This window comes from Pelobates fuscus, chromosome 2 (assembly GCF_036172605.1).
Source record: "Pelobates fuscus isolate aPelFus1 chromosome 2, aPelFus1.pri, whole genome shotgun sequence".
NCBI classification, from domain to species: domain Eukaryota; kingdom Metazoa; phylum Chordata; class Amphibia; order Anura; family Pelobatidae; genus Pelobates; species Pelobates fuscus.
The window spans coordinates 449,253,106-449,272,743 of NC_086318.1; the positions used below are offsets into that span (position 1 = coordinate 449,253,106).

Consider the following 19,638-nt stretch of genomic DNA (forward strand, 5'->3'; position numbering starts at 1 on the left):
TTGGTCACAAAACTGCACTCGACTTATACATGAGATCGACTTATACACGAGTATATACGGTAATTAATTTGGACAACAGTATGAGTTGTTTTTTCTAAACTTAAACCTCAGTATTGAGGTTTAATTGCCGTGTTGGCACTTTAAGGAAAAAAAATTAATGCGGTTTGGGCACTCGGGTTTAAAAAGGTTCGCCATCACTGGCCTAGACCATTTAAATAAAAATAAACCGTGTCTGTGTTTGTGTGGTCTAAGTTATTTATGCAGAAAATTGCCTACCATCCATGTAAACATTGTAATTTTTAAAAACAATAACCTTAATTTATATCACAGGGTTAAAATGGCAGAACCACTGCACCTAGACCACTTCATTGAAATCCATCGAGATGAAGTTGGTCTGGGAGACTTTAGTGTCCCTTTAACATTAACCCATACACAGAGATTACACAGATCTCTAAAAGATGGAGTTGAGCCACTTAAAGACTGGTGTGGGGAAGTTTGTTTTGGGTTTTTAATTAACACACCTACAAATTATTTCTCAAGTTTTGCATATTCAGAATATGTTTACCTTTAGTTAGACAGCTGGAGGTGAAGGCCATGTTTCTGCACCCACTTGTGAAATAAAATGCAGCCGTAGGATGTAGATACTATGGTACTCTGTAAAACACTTTATTCTGTACAGCGCGTGCAAACAAAATCTACAAATGCACACAATATGTGGAAATATATCCCTGCAATAAAACTGCTGAAGGAAAAAGGGCAGCCGCAAAGGAGAATGGAGAGGGCAGAGGACAGCAGGATTGGGAGGGAGGAGTGTGGAAAGAGAACCTGCTCCAGGAGAGGGAGGAGCATGAGAAGGGATTTCCACCAGGCGAGAGGAACACAGGGAAGGGGATTAGCGCCGAGCACGGGAAGGGGATGAGCGCCAAGCACTGGAGGAGCACGGGAAGGGGATGAGCGCCAAGCACTGGAGGAGCACGGGAAGGGGATTAGCGCCGAGCACTGGAGGAGCACGGGAAGGGGATGAGCGCCGAGCACGGGAAGGGGATGAGCGCCAAGCACTGGAGGAGCACGGGAAGGGGATGAGCGCCAAGCACTGGAGGAGCACGGGAAGGGGATGAGCGCCAAGCACTGGAAGGGGATTAGCGCCGAGCACTGGAGGAGCACGGGAAGGGGATGAGCGCCAAGCACTGGAGGAGCACGGGAAGGGGATTAGCGCCAAGCACTGGAAGGGGATTAGCTCCAAGCACTGGAGGAGCACGGGAAGGGGATTAGCGCCAAGCACTGGAGGAGCACGGGAAGGGGATTAGCGCCAAGCACTGGAGGAGCACGGGAAGGGGATTAGCGCCAAGCACTGGAGGAGCACGGGAAGGGGATTAGCGCCAGGTGCACGAGGAGCACGGGAAGGGGACTAGCACGCGAAGATGATTAGCACCAGGCGAGGGAAGAGTATGGGAAGAGGATTAGCAGCAAGCGAAATAGGATCATTGGAAGGCACAGAAAAGAGGAGATGGAGGGCTTCTGTTCCAAGGAAGGTAAAAAGGCAGGATGGAGGAGGACATGCCAGGGGTGAAAAGGTAGGGAGGCACACTGAGACCCAGATAATTTCACAAGAACCTTATGCCAATCCTGGGGCTATCTGTGATCATTATGGGCTAAATAATCCTGTAGTGGGGGAAGCTATTGTTCTACACTGGGCAAAGTGAACCTTTAGTGAAGGTTGTGGCTAAACCTCTAAGGCTGCCCTAGCCTTCAGCTCAGACAGGGAAATGGGTACCTCGTTTTATTGATTCAAAGGAATATTATATATAAAATCATGTAGCTATCCTTAGAAAACATAGGGGGTGGCTCTATACTGTTTATTTAAAGACTGAAAGGGAGGGGGATGTTCTTTTTAGTATCTGGGAAGAGGGACTTAGTGCTCGTTAGTTGGAGATTGCCACCTCAGTAGTTGTAAGGAAGTGGCCCCTGTAATCCTGGAACAAGCAATTCTTGTTGCGCTGTACGTTTTCAGGAAATCTCAGCTCTGCAAATAAACACTCCAGTCCTCCACCCGCATGGGGCACACATCTGGCTTCTGTAAATTCTTCATTCAGGCCAAACAAGGAAGCCAAGGGATTTATAAATGAGAACAAAAACCAAGCCAAAAAGCGCTTGTAAAATGGTTTGGCTGACCATTCAGATTACTGTAGAGCAAAGGCTAAAACCTGACAGGGAGACTGATGGAGACATGTTCCCTATCTGGAACAACCAGCATGGCTCCCTCATCATATGGTGTGTTCCGTGGCTGGTGATTCTGTGTAGCATGGAAAGGACATGAACCCCTTCCATTCTTGCTGGAGGTGTCAGAGGCCACCGGTCTCCGTGGCAATAACCTGCAGACTGCACACATGTCCAATACCCTTAGTTACGCCCTCTCTGAATAGGAGTTTGGTCCCAATTTTTAAGTATTCCGGGTGTTTAATAAATCGGAAACGTACAACAGCCTTCTCCCCAGTTCGAAGTTCATCCTACAGCAGACACAAGAAAAAAATAATCAGAAAAGAGTGGATAGGAAAAAAGAAGAGAAAGCATGTGTCCTTGTCGTCTCACCTTGCCATGTATATGCTCCAGGACAGCCGTTTGTCTGACATTTCCCACGTGCACTGTGACCTGCACTCCACGGCGACATGAAGTGGCATGAAACAGCAGCACAATCTCAGCCTCAAACACCCAGCACACAGTGGGCAGCATCTCCGGACTAACCATCACCATGCCCTGCAGAGAGCAAGCACATCAGATACACATTGAAACAGTAGGCCAGGATTTTCAAAACAGCCCCGTCCTCATGTTCCCTCAGCCCAGGTTTTGCCAATAATCCAACCATTTGGGGGTCAAGTGGACTGACCTAGAACCCCTTTCTGTATAGTAATTATTACTATCATTGTCAGTTAAGGGGAATCTCTTTGTACTCACCTTCCGTAGGAGCGAACGGTCAAACGCTCCCAGTGCAAGTGTCGCAGCCTGCCCAGCACGCAGCACACGACATGCAGAACGATTCCTCTGTATACTACACACTTTCAGGGGCAGGAACCCCCCTCCATCTGTGGGGCCGACCACCAGGCGTTCCCCTTCTTTACAGACACCACTACAAAGAAATAAACCACAGTACTCAGCAGGCCTGCTTCCACAACTTGGCCTGGTCAATCTGGATTATATCATGAGCTCTACTTCCCTACAATCACACCCATCAATTCAAATTCCTGTAGCCCCCCCTTACACACCCCCACACTAATTCCTGTAACCGTACCATACACAGCCCACTGACCCTCACACTAATTCCTGTAACCGTAGCATACACAGTCCCACTGACCCTCACACTAATTCCTGTAACACTACCATACAGAGTCCCACTGACCCTCACAGTAACACTACCATACAGAGTCCCACTGACCCTCACAGTAACACTACCATACACAGTCCCACTGACCCTCACACTAACTCCTGTAACACTACCATACAGAGTCCCACTGACCCTCACAGTAACTCCTGTAACACTACCATACAGAGTCCCACTGACCCTCACACTAACTCCTGTAACACTACCATACACAGTCCCACTGACCCTCACACTAACTACTATCATCCTCCCATACACGGTCGCTCTCACCTCCATAATAACTCTTGTAACCCTCCTATACACCCCTAAACTAACTTCTGTAATCCTACCTTACACTGTACCTTTCAGTCCCCAACTAACTCCTGTAATCCTTTCTAGATATGACCACTATTCCGATTCAATTCCCTAATTTGTTGATTGTCAGAGGACCCCCACCTGTACAGTGTTCCTCCCACAACGGTTCCTACTTCAGGCACAGAATAGATTTCATCAACCTGCAAGAAGAAAGGGGTTTTCAGCTGCCAGACTAAACATAAACATGAACTAAACATCCTCAGATGACCCAAGACCCACCTGGAACTCCGGTAGCTGCTGCATCAGTTCTTCCTGTTCGTGGCTATTAGTGAGGGGGGGCAAAATATTCAGGAAGACTTTGAGGAGTTCCAAAGATTCCCCAGAAACACTGGACAGGGCGAAGATCGGTGTGATGCTATAATAAAGGGAAATAAAAAGGTATTGGGGGGGCACACAGAACAGTGGAAATGCTATTGAGGATCCCAATGTACAGTGGAGTGGCCACTGAGTTGAACGCTAAAGGAAGCAGAGGGTATCGGGACACAACCTGCCAGAGACAGAGAGCATGGAGAGAAAACCTCCAGAAAGCCTAGGTATTGCTGTGAGATTTACAAGTGGATCCCCCAAGGATTACTGCACCCCTTACTTTGGTGATTGTGCAAACTGCTGGGCTGCAGTTACGGCATCATCCTCTGAGCGCACCATGAATGGCACCTTGTTACAACCAGGCTGCTTGAGTGTCCGCTCCAGCTGTCTAAGTGTTCGTTCTACAGTGGATAATGAGCACAAATCCACTTTACTGACCACCAGGAAGAAAGGAACTTTCAGCGCCATGGCCAGACCCAGGTGCTCCCTTGTGGTGCCTGCTGCAGGGAAAAAGGAGACATCAGTGATGCCCAGGTCACTATCCAAAAAAAAACAAAAAAAAAAAACACTCCCGTGGGGTCTCATACCCTAAATCATTTCACAGGCTAATACAGAGATGGTTTCATTTCACACCTTAAAAACTATTATATGCAGATGTGGACTGAGCCATGACAGCAATCACCATGACGGCAATCACCATGACGGCAATCACCATGACGGCAATCACCATGACGGCAATCACCATGACGGCAATCACCATGACGGCAATCACCATGACGGCAATCACCATGACAGCAATCAGATAAAGGAATTTACAGGAACCTAGAGGCAGCCAGGACAGTTTGGGAAAATACACTTATCTGGAATTTATTCAATAAATAGAAGATTGAAAATCAGTGATTACTGTGGAGTCGCCCAGTTACATGAAAGGAACGGTGGATTTCTACATTTAGTTTTATTTTGCTGAAAAGCTTTGCGAGAAGAGTGTGTCCTCTATTTTTGCAAAAAGAGCAGATTCCAATTGAAATTTACACTTTTCTAAATAATACTGATTGCACCCCCTGGCTGTCAGACTGATGGTCCTGTTACTTCCTGGTTGTTTAGCTCAGTAGAGATAAACTCAAGAGGCAGCAACTGCCCAGAGCACCTGCCGTGCAAAGACTTCTCATTGAGCTGCATTGGGAAGTCTGTGATTGGACAGCCACAGAAAGTCTGGGCGGGGTTAGAAGGGGAGGGTACAGTATTTGATCTTGTTGAGAGGAGGCTGGCTCAGTATTTGATGTCAGTGAGAGGAGGCTGGCCCAGTATTTGAAGTTAGTCAGAGGAGGCTGGCCCAGTATTTGATGTTAGTCAGAGGAGGCTGGCCCAGTATTTGATGTTAGTCAGAGGAGGCTGGCCCAGTATTTGATGTCAGTCAGAGGAGGCTAGCCCAGTATTTGATGTCAGTGAGAGGAGGCTGGCTCAGTATTTGATGTTAGTCAGAGGAGGCTGGCCCAGTATTTGATGTTAGTCAGAGGAGGCTGGCTCAGTATTTGATGTTAGTGAGAGGAGGCTGGCCCAGTATTTGATGTTAGTGAGAGGAGGCTGGCCCAGTATTTGAAGTTAGTCAGAGGAGGCTGGCCCAGTATTTGATGTCAGTGAGAGGAGGCTGGCCCAGTATTTGAAGTTAGTGAGAGGAGGCTGGCCCAGTATTTGAAGTTAGTGAGAGGAGGCTGGCCCAGTATTTGAAGTTAGTGAGAGGAGGCTGGCTCAGTATTTGAAGTTAGTGAGAGGAGGCTGGCTCAGTATTTGATGTTAGTCAGAGGAGGCTGGCCCAGTATTTGAAGTTAGTGAGAGGAGGCTGGCTCAGTATTTGAAGTTAGTGAGAGGAGGCTGGCTCAGTATTTGATGTTAGTCAGAGGAGGCTGGCCCAGTATTTGATGTTAGTGAGAGGAGGCTGGCTCAGTATTTGATGTTAGTCAGAGGAGGCTGGTTCAGTATTTGATGTTAGTCAGAGGAGGCTAGCCCAGTATTTGATGTTAGTCAGAGGAGGCTAGCCCAGTATTTGATGTCAGTGAGAGGAGGCTGGGTCAGTATTTGATGTTAGTGAGAGGAGGCTGGCCCAGTATTTGAAGTTAGTGAGAGGAGGCTGGCCCAGTATTTGAAGTTAGTGAGAGGAGGCTGGCTCAGTATTTGATGTTAGTCAGAGGAGGCTAGCCCAGTATTTGAAGTTAGTGAGAGGAGGCTGGCCCAGTATTTGAAGTTAGTCAGAGGAGGCTGGCCCAGTATTTGAAGTTAGTGAGAGGAGGCTGGCCCAGTATTTGAAGTTAGTCAGAGGAGGCTGGCCCAGTATTTGATGTTAGTCAGAGGAGGCTGGCCCAGTATTTGATGTTAGTCAGAGGAGGCTGGCCCAGTATTTGAAGTTAGTCAGAGGAGGCTGGCTCAGTATTTGATGTTAGTCAGAGGAGGCTGGCTCAGTATTTGATGTCAGTGAGAGGAGGCTGGCCCAGTATTTGATGTCAGTGAGAGGAGGCTGGCCCAGTATTTGAAGTTAGTGAGAGGAGGCTGGCTCAGTATTTGATGTTAGTGAGAGGAGGCTGGCTCAGTATTTGATGTTAGTCAGAGGAGGCTGGCCCAGTATTTGATGTTAGTCAGAGGAGGCTGGCCCAGTATTTGATGTTAGTCAGAGGAGGCTGGCCCAGTATTTGATGTTAGTCAGAGGAGGCTGGCCCAGTATTTGATGTTAGTCAGAGGAGGCTGGCCCAGTATTTGATGTTAGTCAGAGGAGGCTGGCCCAGTATTTGATGTTAGTCAGAGGAGGCTGGCCCAGTATTTGATGTTAGTCAGAGGAGGCTGGCCCAGTATTTGAAGTTAGTCAGAGGAGGCTGGCTCAGTATTTGATGTCAGTGAGAGGAGGCTGGCCCAGTATTTGAAGTTAGTGAGAGGAGGCTGGCCCAGTATTTGAAGTTAGTGAGAGGAGGCTGGCCCAGTATTTGAAGTTAGTGAGAGGAGGCTGGCTCAGTATTTGATGTTAGTCAGAGGAGGCTGGCCCAGTATTTGAAGTTAGTGAGAGGAGGCTGGCTCAGTATTTGAAGTTAGTGAGAGGAGGCTGGCTCAGTATTTGATGTTAGTCAGAGGAGGCTGGCCCAGTATTTGATGTTAGTGAGAGGAGGCTGGCTCAGTATTTGATGTTAGTCAGAGGAGGCTGGTTCAGTATTTGATGTTAGTCAGAGGAGGCTAGCCCAGTATTTGATGTTAGTCAGAGGAGGCTAGCCCAGTATTTGATGTCAGTGAGAGGAGGCTGGGTCAGTATTTGATGTTAGTGAGAGGAGGCTGGCCCAGTATTTGATGTTAGTCAGAGGAGGCTAGCCCAGTATTTGATGTCAGTGAGAGGAGGCTGGCTCAGTATTTGATGTTAGTCAGAGGAGGCTGGCTCAGTATTTGATGTTAGTCAGAGGAGGCTAGCCCAGTATTTGAAGTTAGTGAGAGGAGGCTGGCCCAGTATTTGAAGTTAGTCAGAGGAGGCTGGCCCAGTATTTGAAGTTAGTGAGAGGAGGCTGGCTCAGTATTTGAAGTTAGTGAGAGGAGGCTGGCTCAGTATTTGATGTTAGTCAGAGGAGGCTGGCCCAGTATTTGATGTTAGTGAGAGGAGGCTGGCTCAGTATTTGATGTTAGTCAGAGGAGGCTGGTTCAGTATTTGATGTTAGTCAGAGGAGGCTAGCCCAGTATTTGATGTCAGTGAGAGGAGGCTGGGTCAGTATTTGATGTCAGTGAGAGGAGGCTGGCCCAGTATTTGATGTTAGTCAGAGGAGGCTAGCCCAGTATTTGATGTCAGTGAGAGGAGGCTGGCTCAGTATTTGATGTTAGTCAGAGGAGGCTGGCTCAGTATTTGATGTTAGTCAGAGGAGGCTAGCCCAGTATTTGAAGTTAGTGAGAGGAGGCTGGCCCAGTATTTGAAGTTAGTCAGAGGAGGCTGGCCCAGTATTTGAAGTTAGTGAGAGGAGGCTGGCCCAGTATTTGAAGTTAGTCAGAGGAGGCTGGCCCAGTATTTGATGTTAGTCAGAGGAGGCTGGCCCAGTATTTGATGTTAGTCAGAGGAGGCTGGCCCAGTATTTGAAGTTAGTCAGAGGAGGCTGGCTCAGTATTTGATGTTAGTCAGAGGAGGCTGGCTCAGTATTTGATGTCAGTGAGAGGAGGCTGGCCCAGTATTTGATGTCAGTGAGAGGAGGCTGGCCCAGTATTTGAAGTTAGTGAGAGGAGGCTGGCTCAGTATTTGATGTTAGTGAGAGGAGGCTGGCTCAGTATTTGATGTTAGTGAGAGGAGGCTGGCCCAGTATTTGATGTTAGTGAGAGGAGGCTGGCTCAGTATTTGATGTCAGTGAGAGGAGGCTGGCTCAGTATTTGATGTTAGTGAGAGGAGGCTGGCTCAGTATTTGATGTTAGTGAGAGGAGGCTGGCTCAGTATTTGATGTTAGTCAGAGGAGGCTGGCCCAGTATTTGATGTTAGTCAGAGGAGGCTGGCCCAGTATTTGATGTTAGTCAGAGGAGGCTGGCCCAGTATTTGATGTTAGTCAGAGGAGGCTGGCCCAGTATTTGATGTTAGTCAGAGGAGGCTGGCCCAGTATTTGATGTTAGTCAGAGGAGGCTGGCCCAGTATTTGAAGTTAGTCAGAGGAGGCTGGCTCAGTATTTGATGTCAGTGAGAGGAGGCTGGCCCAGTATTTGAAGTTAGTGAGAGGAGGCTGGCCCAGTATTTGAAGTTAGTGAGAGGAGGCTGGCCCAGTATTTGAAGTTAGTGAGAGGAGGCTGGCTCAGTATTTGAAGTTAGTGAGAGGAGGCTGGCTCAGTATTTGAAGTTAGTCAGAGGAGGCTGGCCCAGTATTTGAAGTTAGTGAGAGGAGGCTGGCTCAGTATTTGAAGTTAGTGAGAGGAGGCTGGCTCAGTATTTGATGTTAGTGAGAGGAGGCTGGCTCAGTATTTGAAGTTAGTGAGAGGAGGCTGGCTCAGTATTTGAAGTTAGTGAGAGGAGGCTGGCCCAGTATTTGAAGTTAGTGAGAGGAGGCTGGCCCAGTATTTGATGTTAGTCAGAGGAGGCTGGCCCAGTATTTGATCTTGGTGAGAGAGGACCCTGGTATCCGCCATATCGCCAAGTCTTGCCGATACCTCAACTCCCAGGCGTGGGGAGGAATCTGCTATTGTTACATCATCAGCTGGGATCTGTGGCAACAACACTCACCAATACCAGTGTTGGCGCTCACCACCAGCATGGCAAAGTCAGGACAGTAACTGGTGAGACCAAAGATGGTGGTTTTCAAGTACTTGTGGTGACCAGCTAAGTCTATGAATGTGATCATCTTGGAGGCAGTTTCACAGATCTGCTCTGCCGTGCGAGATTCACTGTAATTCACCACCTGTCACAGGGAAGAAGGGAGGACAGGTATCAGTGAGTTATTCAACCAATCACCAGTAAGCAGTGCACACTGTCCATAGTTTCCCAATCCGCCAATCCTAAATGGTCATCCCAGAAGACCAATCAGAATCGAATCTAGCTCTGAGGAGTCAGTCCTGGCTAAACCTGCTAGTTACCCAGACAGAGGATACAATTGATATTGGTGAAACCAATGCTCCCATTACATTTAACACATACCTGGACTAGATGTCAGAATGAAACCAAGATAGGCCTAACAGCACAGTGTTAATTTTGGCAGCAAATCTTAATTGAGTTTTAGTCATAGTCTGGACTAAAAAGCCATTTTAGTCATCTGAATTGTTTTAGTCAACTCAACTAAAATCTAATGGGTTTAGTTAAAACCCCTGTCTCTTTTGTCCCTTCCCCAGCCCCTCTAGGTGTCTCTCTCCCCAGCTGGTCTGTCTCTTTTGCCCCTTCAACAGCCATTTTGTGCAATGTTAATTTTTGCGGCAAATTTCAATTTAGTTTTAGTTATAGTCCTTTTGACTAAAAAAGCAGTTTTAGTCGTAGTTTAGTCATTGTAACCACAAGCTGCCTTTAAATACAGAGAGCACGTCCCACAGAATGCCAAAGAATTGTAGCGTTACAAATTAACGTAAAAAAAGGCTCGCTACTATCACAACATAGAATTCCTCTAGTTTGGTGTACGGTCATTCAGTCCATGCGCGATTAATGTGTGTGTTACAAGGAATATGCTTTCCTTACAGCTATGTACACTTCCTAACCCCACAGGGACACACTCACGACTACAACACAAAGCCCTCTAGGTCCACTGGCTCGAGTGCAGCTCATGGCACACTCAATGCGCAAACCTCAGACTGGGGTGTGAGCCCCAAACCAAATAGTGGACTAGGAACATTTCTTTAACATAGTGATTTTTTACTTGATCGACGAGACTAAAGACACAAATATGAAGGAGCTGCTAAGCAAGTTAACAAGACATACCAGATTGCTGCAATTTATGAATGCAAAGTACCAATGACTACAGAATAACATAACATAGAAACTTTGTTGTGCAAGGGTTTATGGGATATGCACAAGACTGTCAAAGAGAGAGCTTGATTCATGTTGTTACAGGCCTGAGCAGCAGACAGACACAGGACCGTCCACTAAAACGCCCAAAGCTTTAAAATGATTTGTTAATTGGAAAGAAACTTGTGCAAAGGCTGGGATGCAACAGGCAGTATGTACATCTAGCAGATCCAGGGCAATCCATACCTGCATTATTGCTAAACGTTCACACCATGAGAAAACAGCTTTATTTTAAGCCATATTATAGGATTACATACTCATGGCATTATTCGGGGGACAAATCAGGTTTGTACAAAACCAGAGTTTATGCAACTCAGCTACCACAGTCTAATAAATGAAAAGTCACTTCCTCACTGCAGTGTATAATACAATCCAGCCCCTCTGACATAGGTGTAACAGACAGGCTTCCAAAAACATGAGCTGTATAGAGGGGGAGGAGAGCCATTTAAATACAGGCAGGATTATTCACTAAACTGACAATAGTTAGGACTTTAATTAGCATTTTAAATTTAAAGGACCACTCTAGGCACCCAGACCACTTCAGCCTAATGAAGTGGTCTGGGTGCCAGGTCCAGCTAGGGTTAACTAATTTTTTTATAAACATAGCAGTTTCAGAGAAACTGCTATGTTTATCAATTAGTTAAGCCTTCCCCTATTTCCTCTAGTGGCTGTCTCATTGACAGCCGCTAGAGGCGCTTGCGTGATTCTCACTGTGAAAATCACAGTGAGAGCACGCAAGCGTCCATAGGAAAGCATTATGAATGCTTTCCTATGTGACCGGCTGAATGCGCGCGCAGCTCTTGCCGCGCATGCGCATTCAGCGGACGGGGAGGAGAAGAGCTCTCCGCCCAACGCTGGAAAAAGGTAAGATTTAACCCCTTTCCCCTTTCCAGAGCCGGGCGGGAAAAGGTGTATGTTTTCCTGGCACTAGAGTGGTCCTTTAAGGCCAAAGTAGCCAAAATGGATGCATGGTTGACCTAGTTTTTTTTAATCTGAAAACCTGCACATGTCCAGCATGATACAATAACATCATACGCAGGCACTTGGCTTGGGCTGCAGGGCTTGTTAATCTTGTTATACCCCCTGGCTGTCAGTCAGAAAGCCGGTCCTGTTACTTCCTGGTTGTTTAGCTCAGTGAAGATAAACTCAAGGAGCAGCCGCCTTGCACAGACTTCTCATTGAACTGCATTGGGAAGTCTGTGATTGGACAGACACAACGTTTGGGAGGGGTTAGAATGGGAGTTCTTGCAAAGGCTGCAGACGAATGTTCGGCAGCTTTTACAAGCGTTTTTTAAACAGTTAGTCAGTGTTCCTCTCAAAAGAATTGTAAAGTTCCCAGGAGATAGACTATTAAAGAGGAATTAGAAATGCCTATGATAATAACATAGCTTGTTTGGGATACATTGTATAGCCCTCATGAACACAAAGATTCATTAATCTTTCCCAGACATAGCTGGTCTTAATTTAAAGTGTACAATATCTAAAGAAATGTAAAAATGGAGAAATAGAATGAGAAAATGAGCTCAGAGTTGCGTTGGTTTATCCCTTCCTCCTGGAAGAGAAAATACTGTTACAGCACTGTGAGTGATTTCAGCAGTTTGTGTGATGTAAACGTATTTATTTATTGTAAGTGTATGCACTGTTAGTAGGAATCCATCCCTGGTATATCGTTTATTAGTAACCTAGGACCAGGTTCGGTTATTACACGCACAGACCCAATATGCCAGATTATTACAGTTTCCTGCTTTCAATTAAGAGCAACATGTGACTTGTAATGACCAAAATCAGCTGACTAGCATCGAAATAGGAGATATACAAAACGTTAGGGTATTTATTAAGAATCAGTAGTTATCTATAAGTAGAGGTAAATCTGCAGAACATTTTTTATTTATAGTGTAGCATTTTATTCCTTAGACAAGAGTTACACGAAATATTAATCTAGTACGCAATATATTGTTTTGTTGGCAGAAAACCGTAAGCTGCGGCTCATGTCTTACTGCTAACATGACATACACAACACCTGAAAAAAAACTCTTAAGACATTGATGAGCTATGGCCAGAGAGACCTTAAAAAGACAACAATCAGAACATTTTCACTTCTTATATGGCTACTCCTAGCTGACCAGCTAACCTGCTGCAGCAGGCTCACACAGAGCAATAACAGCAGGTAGAGAAGGGCTACTCAGCTTAATAAAAAAAGGAAAAAGTGAACATTTGAGGACAGTTGTCCTTTAATGGGCCAGACAGGTGGAGGGGTAACAGGTTCATAGCAGCCCAGCAGGTCAGATTACAATCCCAGTAGGTCATGTCTTAAACGCTTGGAGAGAACAGCAGGAGACAGCGTCACAGTGCAGAATCTTGAAAAGCTGTAAAAAGGAATAGGACCAAAAGCAACTCACAGAATCCTGACAAGGATACACCTTATCGTCTCTTAAGTCCAGACACAGGTCACATATTTGCAAACAAATCACACACACAAAAACAAAAAACATTTTACCGCTATCTCTATCTTTTACAGTATGTGCTGAAAAGGCTGAAAGCTGTGTCCTTGAATAAAGCACCCTTTCATCCATACCCACATGCTGCTCACACACAGCCACTTGCTTCTCACCTCTCCTTTACTGTTAAAGCCCAAAATTTCGAAGCTAATGCTGGATGTCCGCCCAGATTGGATTTCGTGAAGGTGGCGGAAGAGATTCAACCTTGCCCGGCCACGGCCATTGTCTAATTCACCCTGTGTCAATACACCCAGCAGTGTGGATTTCCCAGAGTCTACGTTACCAAGCACAGCAACCCGCAGATCCAAGAACTGGGGGAACAGAAAAGGTCAGAGAATACAATGCATAGAAACATAGAATGTGACGGCAGAGAAGAACCATTCGGCCCATCTAGTCTGCCCAAAGGGACAGCTGGAGGTACGTGCATCTTTATAAACCCACAGTGCAACAGAATGAGACTACTCTACTTTGCAGTCAGTGTGAAGGCAGAGAGTGACTTCAGTTCATTTTCAGATGTGGCCAGTCCTTTACCTGCTGGTTGTCCGGCACTTTACGTATTAGAACCTCTGTTATGTGCCTGGGGCTGTCACTGTCATATTCCACCTCCCTCTCTCGGAGAACCGTGATATCTGCCCCAACCCTGAAAGGATACAGACATATAGATACTGCTCAGGAGACGCATAGCCATATACACGGTGTGCCAAATGTTTTTATCCAACCATGCAGACAAAAAATGTATAAAACACACACAGGAATCCATGCAGACATTCCACCAACAACACAGACACCTTCCTTTCCAGTGCCTGGCTGAAATGATGGAATTAGGAAGTAGCCCTCCATAGCAGGTGTCCCAATAGCCGCAAGAGAAGTCTGCAGAGCTCCAGGGATACCATCACTACAGGTACAACAACCACTCCCACCACGGAAGAAATGCTGGCAGGAGTGGCAGAGACCAGGAATGTTAAGACTCCTGGAGGAGTAAGGGTCTAACCCAGGTGTAGGCAACTTCCAGCATTCCATCTTACCTGATACTTTTCCAGCGTTACATCTGTAATAACATTACAGGAGATGTAATCTACAATATCTGGAGTATCAGAAGTTCCGACTCCTGACCCAACCTATTTCTACTTAAAAAAAAAAAAAGAAAATTAAGCGTAAAGGGCTACCTGTCTGTTCAAAAGAGAATGAATAAATACAAACAGTAGTTGTGGTGCGGTTATTTGTATGAAAAACAGATGTAACAAGCATTACCAGTGTCATATGTATGGTGGCAATAAAGGGTTAAGCGGACCTTGCTCTATTGTTAGGGAAAGTCAAGTCCATGACCCCTGGTTAAGTTGGGTAGCAGGGGATGCGAGCGAAGCAGAGAGCAACATCACAAGCGCAATCCCTGGCAGCGGTTTCCAAAAGGTCAGGATCAGTACGGACAGACCCCCACCCTCCCCTATTTACGAACTTTCTTTAGAATTAATGTTGTGCTGTTATGAAGCATTGGGGCAAAAGTCATCATCAGGTTCAAGTTCTGAGGAAGGATATGGTGGTAAATGGTTGTATATAAAAGGCGGTCGGTCAGGTTAGCTATGACTGACCAGCAATTAGGTGGTGACGATTTTATGTAAAGATTACCGTTATTACATTATGGCCCCTATTAAGCTTTAAATAAACACCAGGGCCAAGCCCATTGACATATACGTAAACTGTGTGTGTATTGTGTGGTCCAAATGATTTATGTGAAATATTGCCTAACATACATATAAGGATGTACACAGATTGACTACTTTAGTAGGAGGTCAACTACAGCCACAACCTTGTCAATTCATTTCAAAACCTGCAAGAGTATACAACAGACGCACACAAACACACAGAGTCCATACTTGTCTGCCATGCGACGCAGGGTTTGCATAGAGGCTTTCATTTCCTCCTCGGATAATCCCACCAAGAGACCATTGTCTTCCACCCCAATCTGGTACACAGCCTCCCCACGGCCCTCCTGGAGACGCCACTTCATCTGTGTCACCAGATGCTCAAACCGATACTGGGAGGGGTTGACAAGTTTCAGCTGTTGGTAGAATATAAAGACGCATTAAGAGACAGAGAGCAAACTATTGAGTTCTCCCCACTATTTAGTTCAACCCCAAAGAAAACCTCTATATTTTCTGCATTGCTTTCTTCTTGCGGTCTGCAGCCTTTGCAATTCTTCCATCTCTCACTGATATAAACTTTTAGTCTGTGCTGGGGAATACGCAAGTCAGCTTCTGCGCTGGAGCCAAGAGCACGCCGCAGGCAGTGACCGCTTTACTAGATGAATTTTAGTGCAGCTAATGGGGGAGGCCCACTGGAAGCAGAAGATAACTATCCCTGGCTAGCTTCAATTGAAATAGGCACTTTTACAAGCTGTGGGAAAAAAAGAGGACAGACTCCAGCTGAAGTGTTTAATGTCCATGGAGTGTTCCTTTAAGCAAGGCCAGGACTTGGAATTTTAAGGAGGCACTGTAACAGCTTGATATAATTGAAGTGGTTATAGTGTCTGGGATCTTCTGGCGCCATACTTTTACTTAGTGTTAAAAGATGTACTCTGAGCAGCAATGGGTGGCTGTAAATGGTTGAGAGTGTGCGAATCTCTGCCTTAGACATACAGCCCGGCTGCTTTGGAAGGCCAGGGAGCCTTCGTGTTACACTTCTCAAACAATGGAGGGACAGCGGCAGGGGAATAGAACCACTTCAGCCCTATGCAGATTAAAGGGACTAATTCAACATTATACATTAGGCAGCGGAATTATATTCTTACCTTATATTCTATATTGCCTTCCTCTGCCTGAAACACAAATAGACAACAGGATCAGTGAGACAATCTAATCTCTGTGACAGGCACCATACCCGGGGGGGACGGGCACTCCATCCAAACACACCCACTAGGGGGGGGGGGGGCACTCCATCCAAACACACCCACTAGGGGGGGGGGCACTCCATCCAAACACACCCACTAGGGGGGGGGGGCACTCCATCCAAACACACCCACTGGGGGGGGGGGCACTCCATCCAAACACACCCACTAGGGGGGGGGGCACTCCATCCAAACACACCCACTAGGGGGGGGGGGGCACTCCATCCAAACACACCCACTAGGGGGGGGGGGCACTCCATCCAAACACACCCACTAGGGGGGGGGGGGGCACTCCATCCAAACACACCCACTAGGGGGGGGGGGGGCACTCCATCCAAACACACCCACTAGGGGGGGGGGGGCACTCCATCCAAACACACCCACTAGGGGGGGGGGGGCACTCCATCCAAACACACCCACTAAGGGGGGGGGGGGGCACTCCATCCAAACACACCCACTAGGGGGGGGGGGGCACTCCATCCAAACACACCCACTAGGGGGGGGGCACTCCATCCAAACACACCCACTGGGGGGGGGGGCACTCCATCCAAACACACCCACTAGGGGGGGGGGCACTCCATCCAAACACACCCACTAGGGGGGGGGCACTCCATCCAAACACACCCACTAGGGGGGGGGCACTCCATCCAAACACACCCACTAGGGGGGGGGGGGCACTCCATCCAAACACACCCACTGGGGGGGGGGGCACTCCATCCAAACACACCCACTAGGGGGGGGGGGCACTCCATCCAAACACACCCACTAGGGGGGGGGGGCACTCCATCCAAACACACCCACTAGGGGGGGGGGGCACTCCATCCAAACACACCCACTAGGGGGGGGGGGCACTCCATCCAAACACACCCACTAGGGGGGGCACTCCATCCAAACACACCCACTAGGGGGGGGCACTCCATCCAAACACACCCACTAGGGGGGGGCACTCCATCCAAACACACCCACTAGGGGGGGGCACTCCATCCAAACACACCCACTAGGGGGGGGCACTCCATCCAAACACACCCACTGGGGGGGGCACTCCATCCAAACACACCCACTGGGGGGGGGCACTCCATCCAAACACACCCACTGGGGGGGGGCACTCCATCCAAACACACCCACTGGGGGGGGCACTCCATCCAAACACACCCACTGGGGGGGGCACTCCATCCAAATACACGGGGGGGGGGGTATCCGGGGTTACTGGTTGCTAGGGGGGGGGCGGTATATCCGGGGGGTACTTACCTCCGGCGGTAGGTAGGGCGGGTTGCTAGGGGTTACTGGTTGCTAGGGGGGCGGTATATCCGGGGGGTACTTACCTCCGGCGGTAGGTAGGGCGGGTTGCTAGGGGTTACTGGTTGCTAGGGGGGCGGTATATCCGGGGGGTACTTACCTCGGGCGGTAGGTAGGGCGGGTTGCTAGGGGTTACTGGGGGGGCGGTATATCCGGGGGGTACTTACCTCGGGCGGTAGGTAGGGCGGGTTGTTGCTCTTGCCGCCCCGGGCTCTCCCTTTCCCCGGTTTCCCCGGTTTCTTGGCCCTGGGTTTCCCCCGGGTCCCCCCGCTGCCGGCTCCGAACAGCTCGAACACCCGCGGCTCCATCCCGGCCCCTCCCCCCCGTCTGGCCGCTCTCCGGGCCGGACACCGAGCTAAGGACACAGCGAGAGCCACGCCTCCGCAGGCCGGCCGCAGCCAATCAGCGCTGAGCAACCTCCCCAGACCGTCCAATCCGCTCTGTACGCTGTCACCGTACACCCAATCAGATGCACGCATTCACATCGCCACGCCCACAACAAGAAACAGCTGGCGGCAGGAAGCGCGTAATGTTTGGTTTCACTATGTCCGCCTGCTGACCACGCCCACTCCGCGCTAGACTAGCCAATAGCGACGTACCCTGCGTGCTCCGCCCACTCAACTTCGCGACGAAAGCGAGCCCACGTCATCAGCCGTGTCTCCGTCCCCAGCAACCGCGCGTATATACACTAAGCCCCGCCCACCTTTTGTTGCATCAGCCGCGCATAGCCTGCCGGGAGTTGTAGTCTGTGCCCATTGGCTGATGTCACCTTGTGTAACCAGGAGGGTTATTTACTAAGGTGAGAATTCAGAGTGCATTTCAGATTTAATGATAACCGACACAAATCTGGAACCCAACGCCGAACTCTCACCAAACCCAACGCCGAACTCCCACCTTAGTAAATAACGGAGTAACGTCACTGAATGCGGGAATACAGCGATAATATCCCGTAACGTTATAATCCGCACCGAGATATCCGATATATATCGACCTCCCAGAGTAACCGACACCGAACATACCTTCTCTCTATAGGGAGCGCTCTACTCTCTCTCTAATAGGAGCGCTCTACTCTCTCTCTAATGGAAGCACTCTACTCTCTCTAAAGGGAGCGCTCTACTCTCTCTCTAATGGGAGCACTCTACTCTCTCTAAAGGGAGCGCTCTCACTCTCTAATGGGAGCACTTTCACTCTCTCTAAAGGCAGCGCTCTCACTCTCTAAAGGAAGCGCTCTCACTCAAGGCAGCGCTCTCACGCTCTCTAAAGAGCAGCGCTCAACTCTCTCTAAAGGGAGCGCTCTCACTATCTCTAAAGAGCAGCGCTCTACTCTCTTTCTAAAGGGAGCGCTCTACTCTCTCTCTAAAGGGAGCGCTCTACTCTCTAAAGGGAGCGCTCTACTCTCACTCTAAAGGGAGCTGTAACGGAGCTCCGTGTACTCCGACCGAGTACCCTCCGTTGATGGACGCTTCCTAGCTTGCGCCGAGGACCACAAGCACCGCACTGGACACCACAACCACCGCAGGCTCCACAACCGCCGTAGCTTAACTGGAGCCGCGCCGTCTTCCTTCCACCCTGGATCAGCTTCTGTCCTCCAGGACCGTGTGGGGAAGACCTCTCCTCCAGGAGAGCGTATCAGGAACAAGGGCTAAGTGATTAAAGCTCAAGGGAGTATGCAGAGCATAGCAATCCCCAGTGTGATACAGCAATTCCCTCCAAGAACGAGACGAGGCTACGTTTTGAAGGGTCAAGAAGAACTGAGGTACTGGCACACCCAGCCTGGTTTTTATTACAGTCAGGTACAAACAGAACACACCCAGGGGGAGGTATAAAACAACCAATAACATAATAGTACAGCCCACAGTTTCCCTCCCCTCTGCTTGGGAGATAATTGAGTTTCCTACTATATCTACTCAATTATCTCCAAGCTAAAACGTACACATTTTTATATATTTTTATAACTTTATGATGTTACATAGTACATGAATAAAACTTACATTTTTATAATCAATCCATTCAGGGGAACAACATATTTAAAAAATGGCATGAATCAGACCAGGGGTTCAAAAGTTAAGGGAAAGTCCTTTGTGACTAAATGAAGCATGGCTTTCCAGCTTAGACCGGTTTTACAGAGCCCTCTCTCCTGGAGAAGTAATCCAATTACCTCCCAGGGCAGAGACAGACTCCATTGAGCACATGGTTGCAAAAAGACATAAAACACTTTAAAATACATAAAGTCGGGGGGGCGGAGCCAAGCGGGCAACCTGACTAGACGCACTGTACCAGAGCTCCTGCCGTGATGGCCCAAACTCGACGGATAACCCGAGGAAAACCGCTAAGACACCTCCACAAATCAGCCTATCGGCTAGAGGAGGCACTCTGGAACGCGCCGATATCAGACTCGGCACCAATCCTGACCGGGAACCGCGGCAATGGAATGAGGCCTAGCG

General features: G+C 48.3%; 1 protein-coding gene across 2 annotated transcripts; it reads right to left on the reverse strand.

Moving 5' to 3' along the window:
• Nucleotides 1-2,106: 2,106 nt before the first annotated feature.
• Nucleotides 2,107-17,544, reverse strand: GTPBP2 (GTP binding protein 2). 2 transcript variants are annotated; one of them, XM_063444189.1, is made up of 12 exons: nt 17,362-17,544; nt 15,803-15,829; nt 14,889-15,073; nt 13,546-13,654; nt 13,128-13,325; nt 9,251-9,425; nt 4,317-4,536; nt 3,950-4,085; nt 3,812-3,870; nt 2,953-3,124; nt 2,590-2,754; nt 2,107-2,507 (listed from the first exon to the last, which is right to left on the reverse strand). In XM_063444189.1, the coding sequence occupies exons 1-12, from the start codon at nt 17,500-17,502 to the stop codon at nt 2,343-2,345; spliced, it is 1,752 nt and encodes a 583-aa protein (XP_063300259.1). In that variant the 5' UTR covers nt 17,503-17,544; the 3' UTR covers nt 2,107-2,342. The 2 variants fall into 2 exon arrangements, with proteins under 2 accessions (XP_063300259.1, XP_063300258.1); XM_063444188.1 differs by lacking the exon at nt 17,362-17,544 and adding an exon at nt 17,295-17,313.
• Between the last annotated feature and the right edge of the window lie 2,094 nt (nt 17,545-19,638).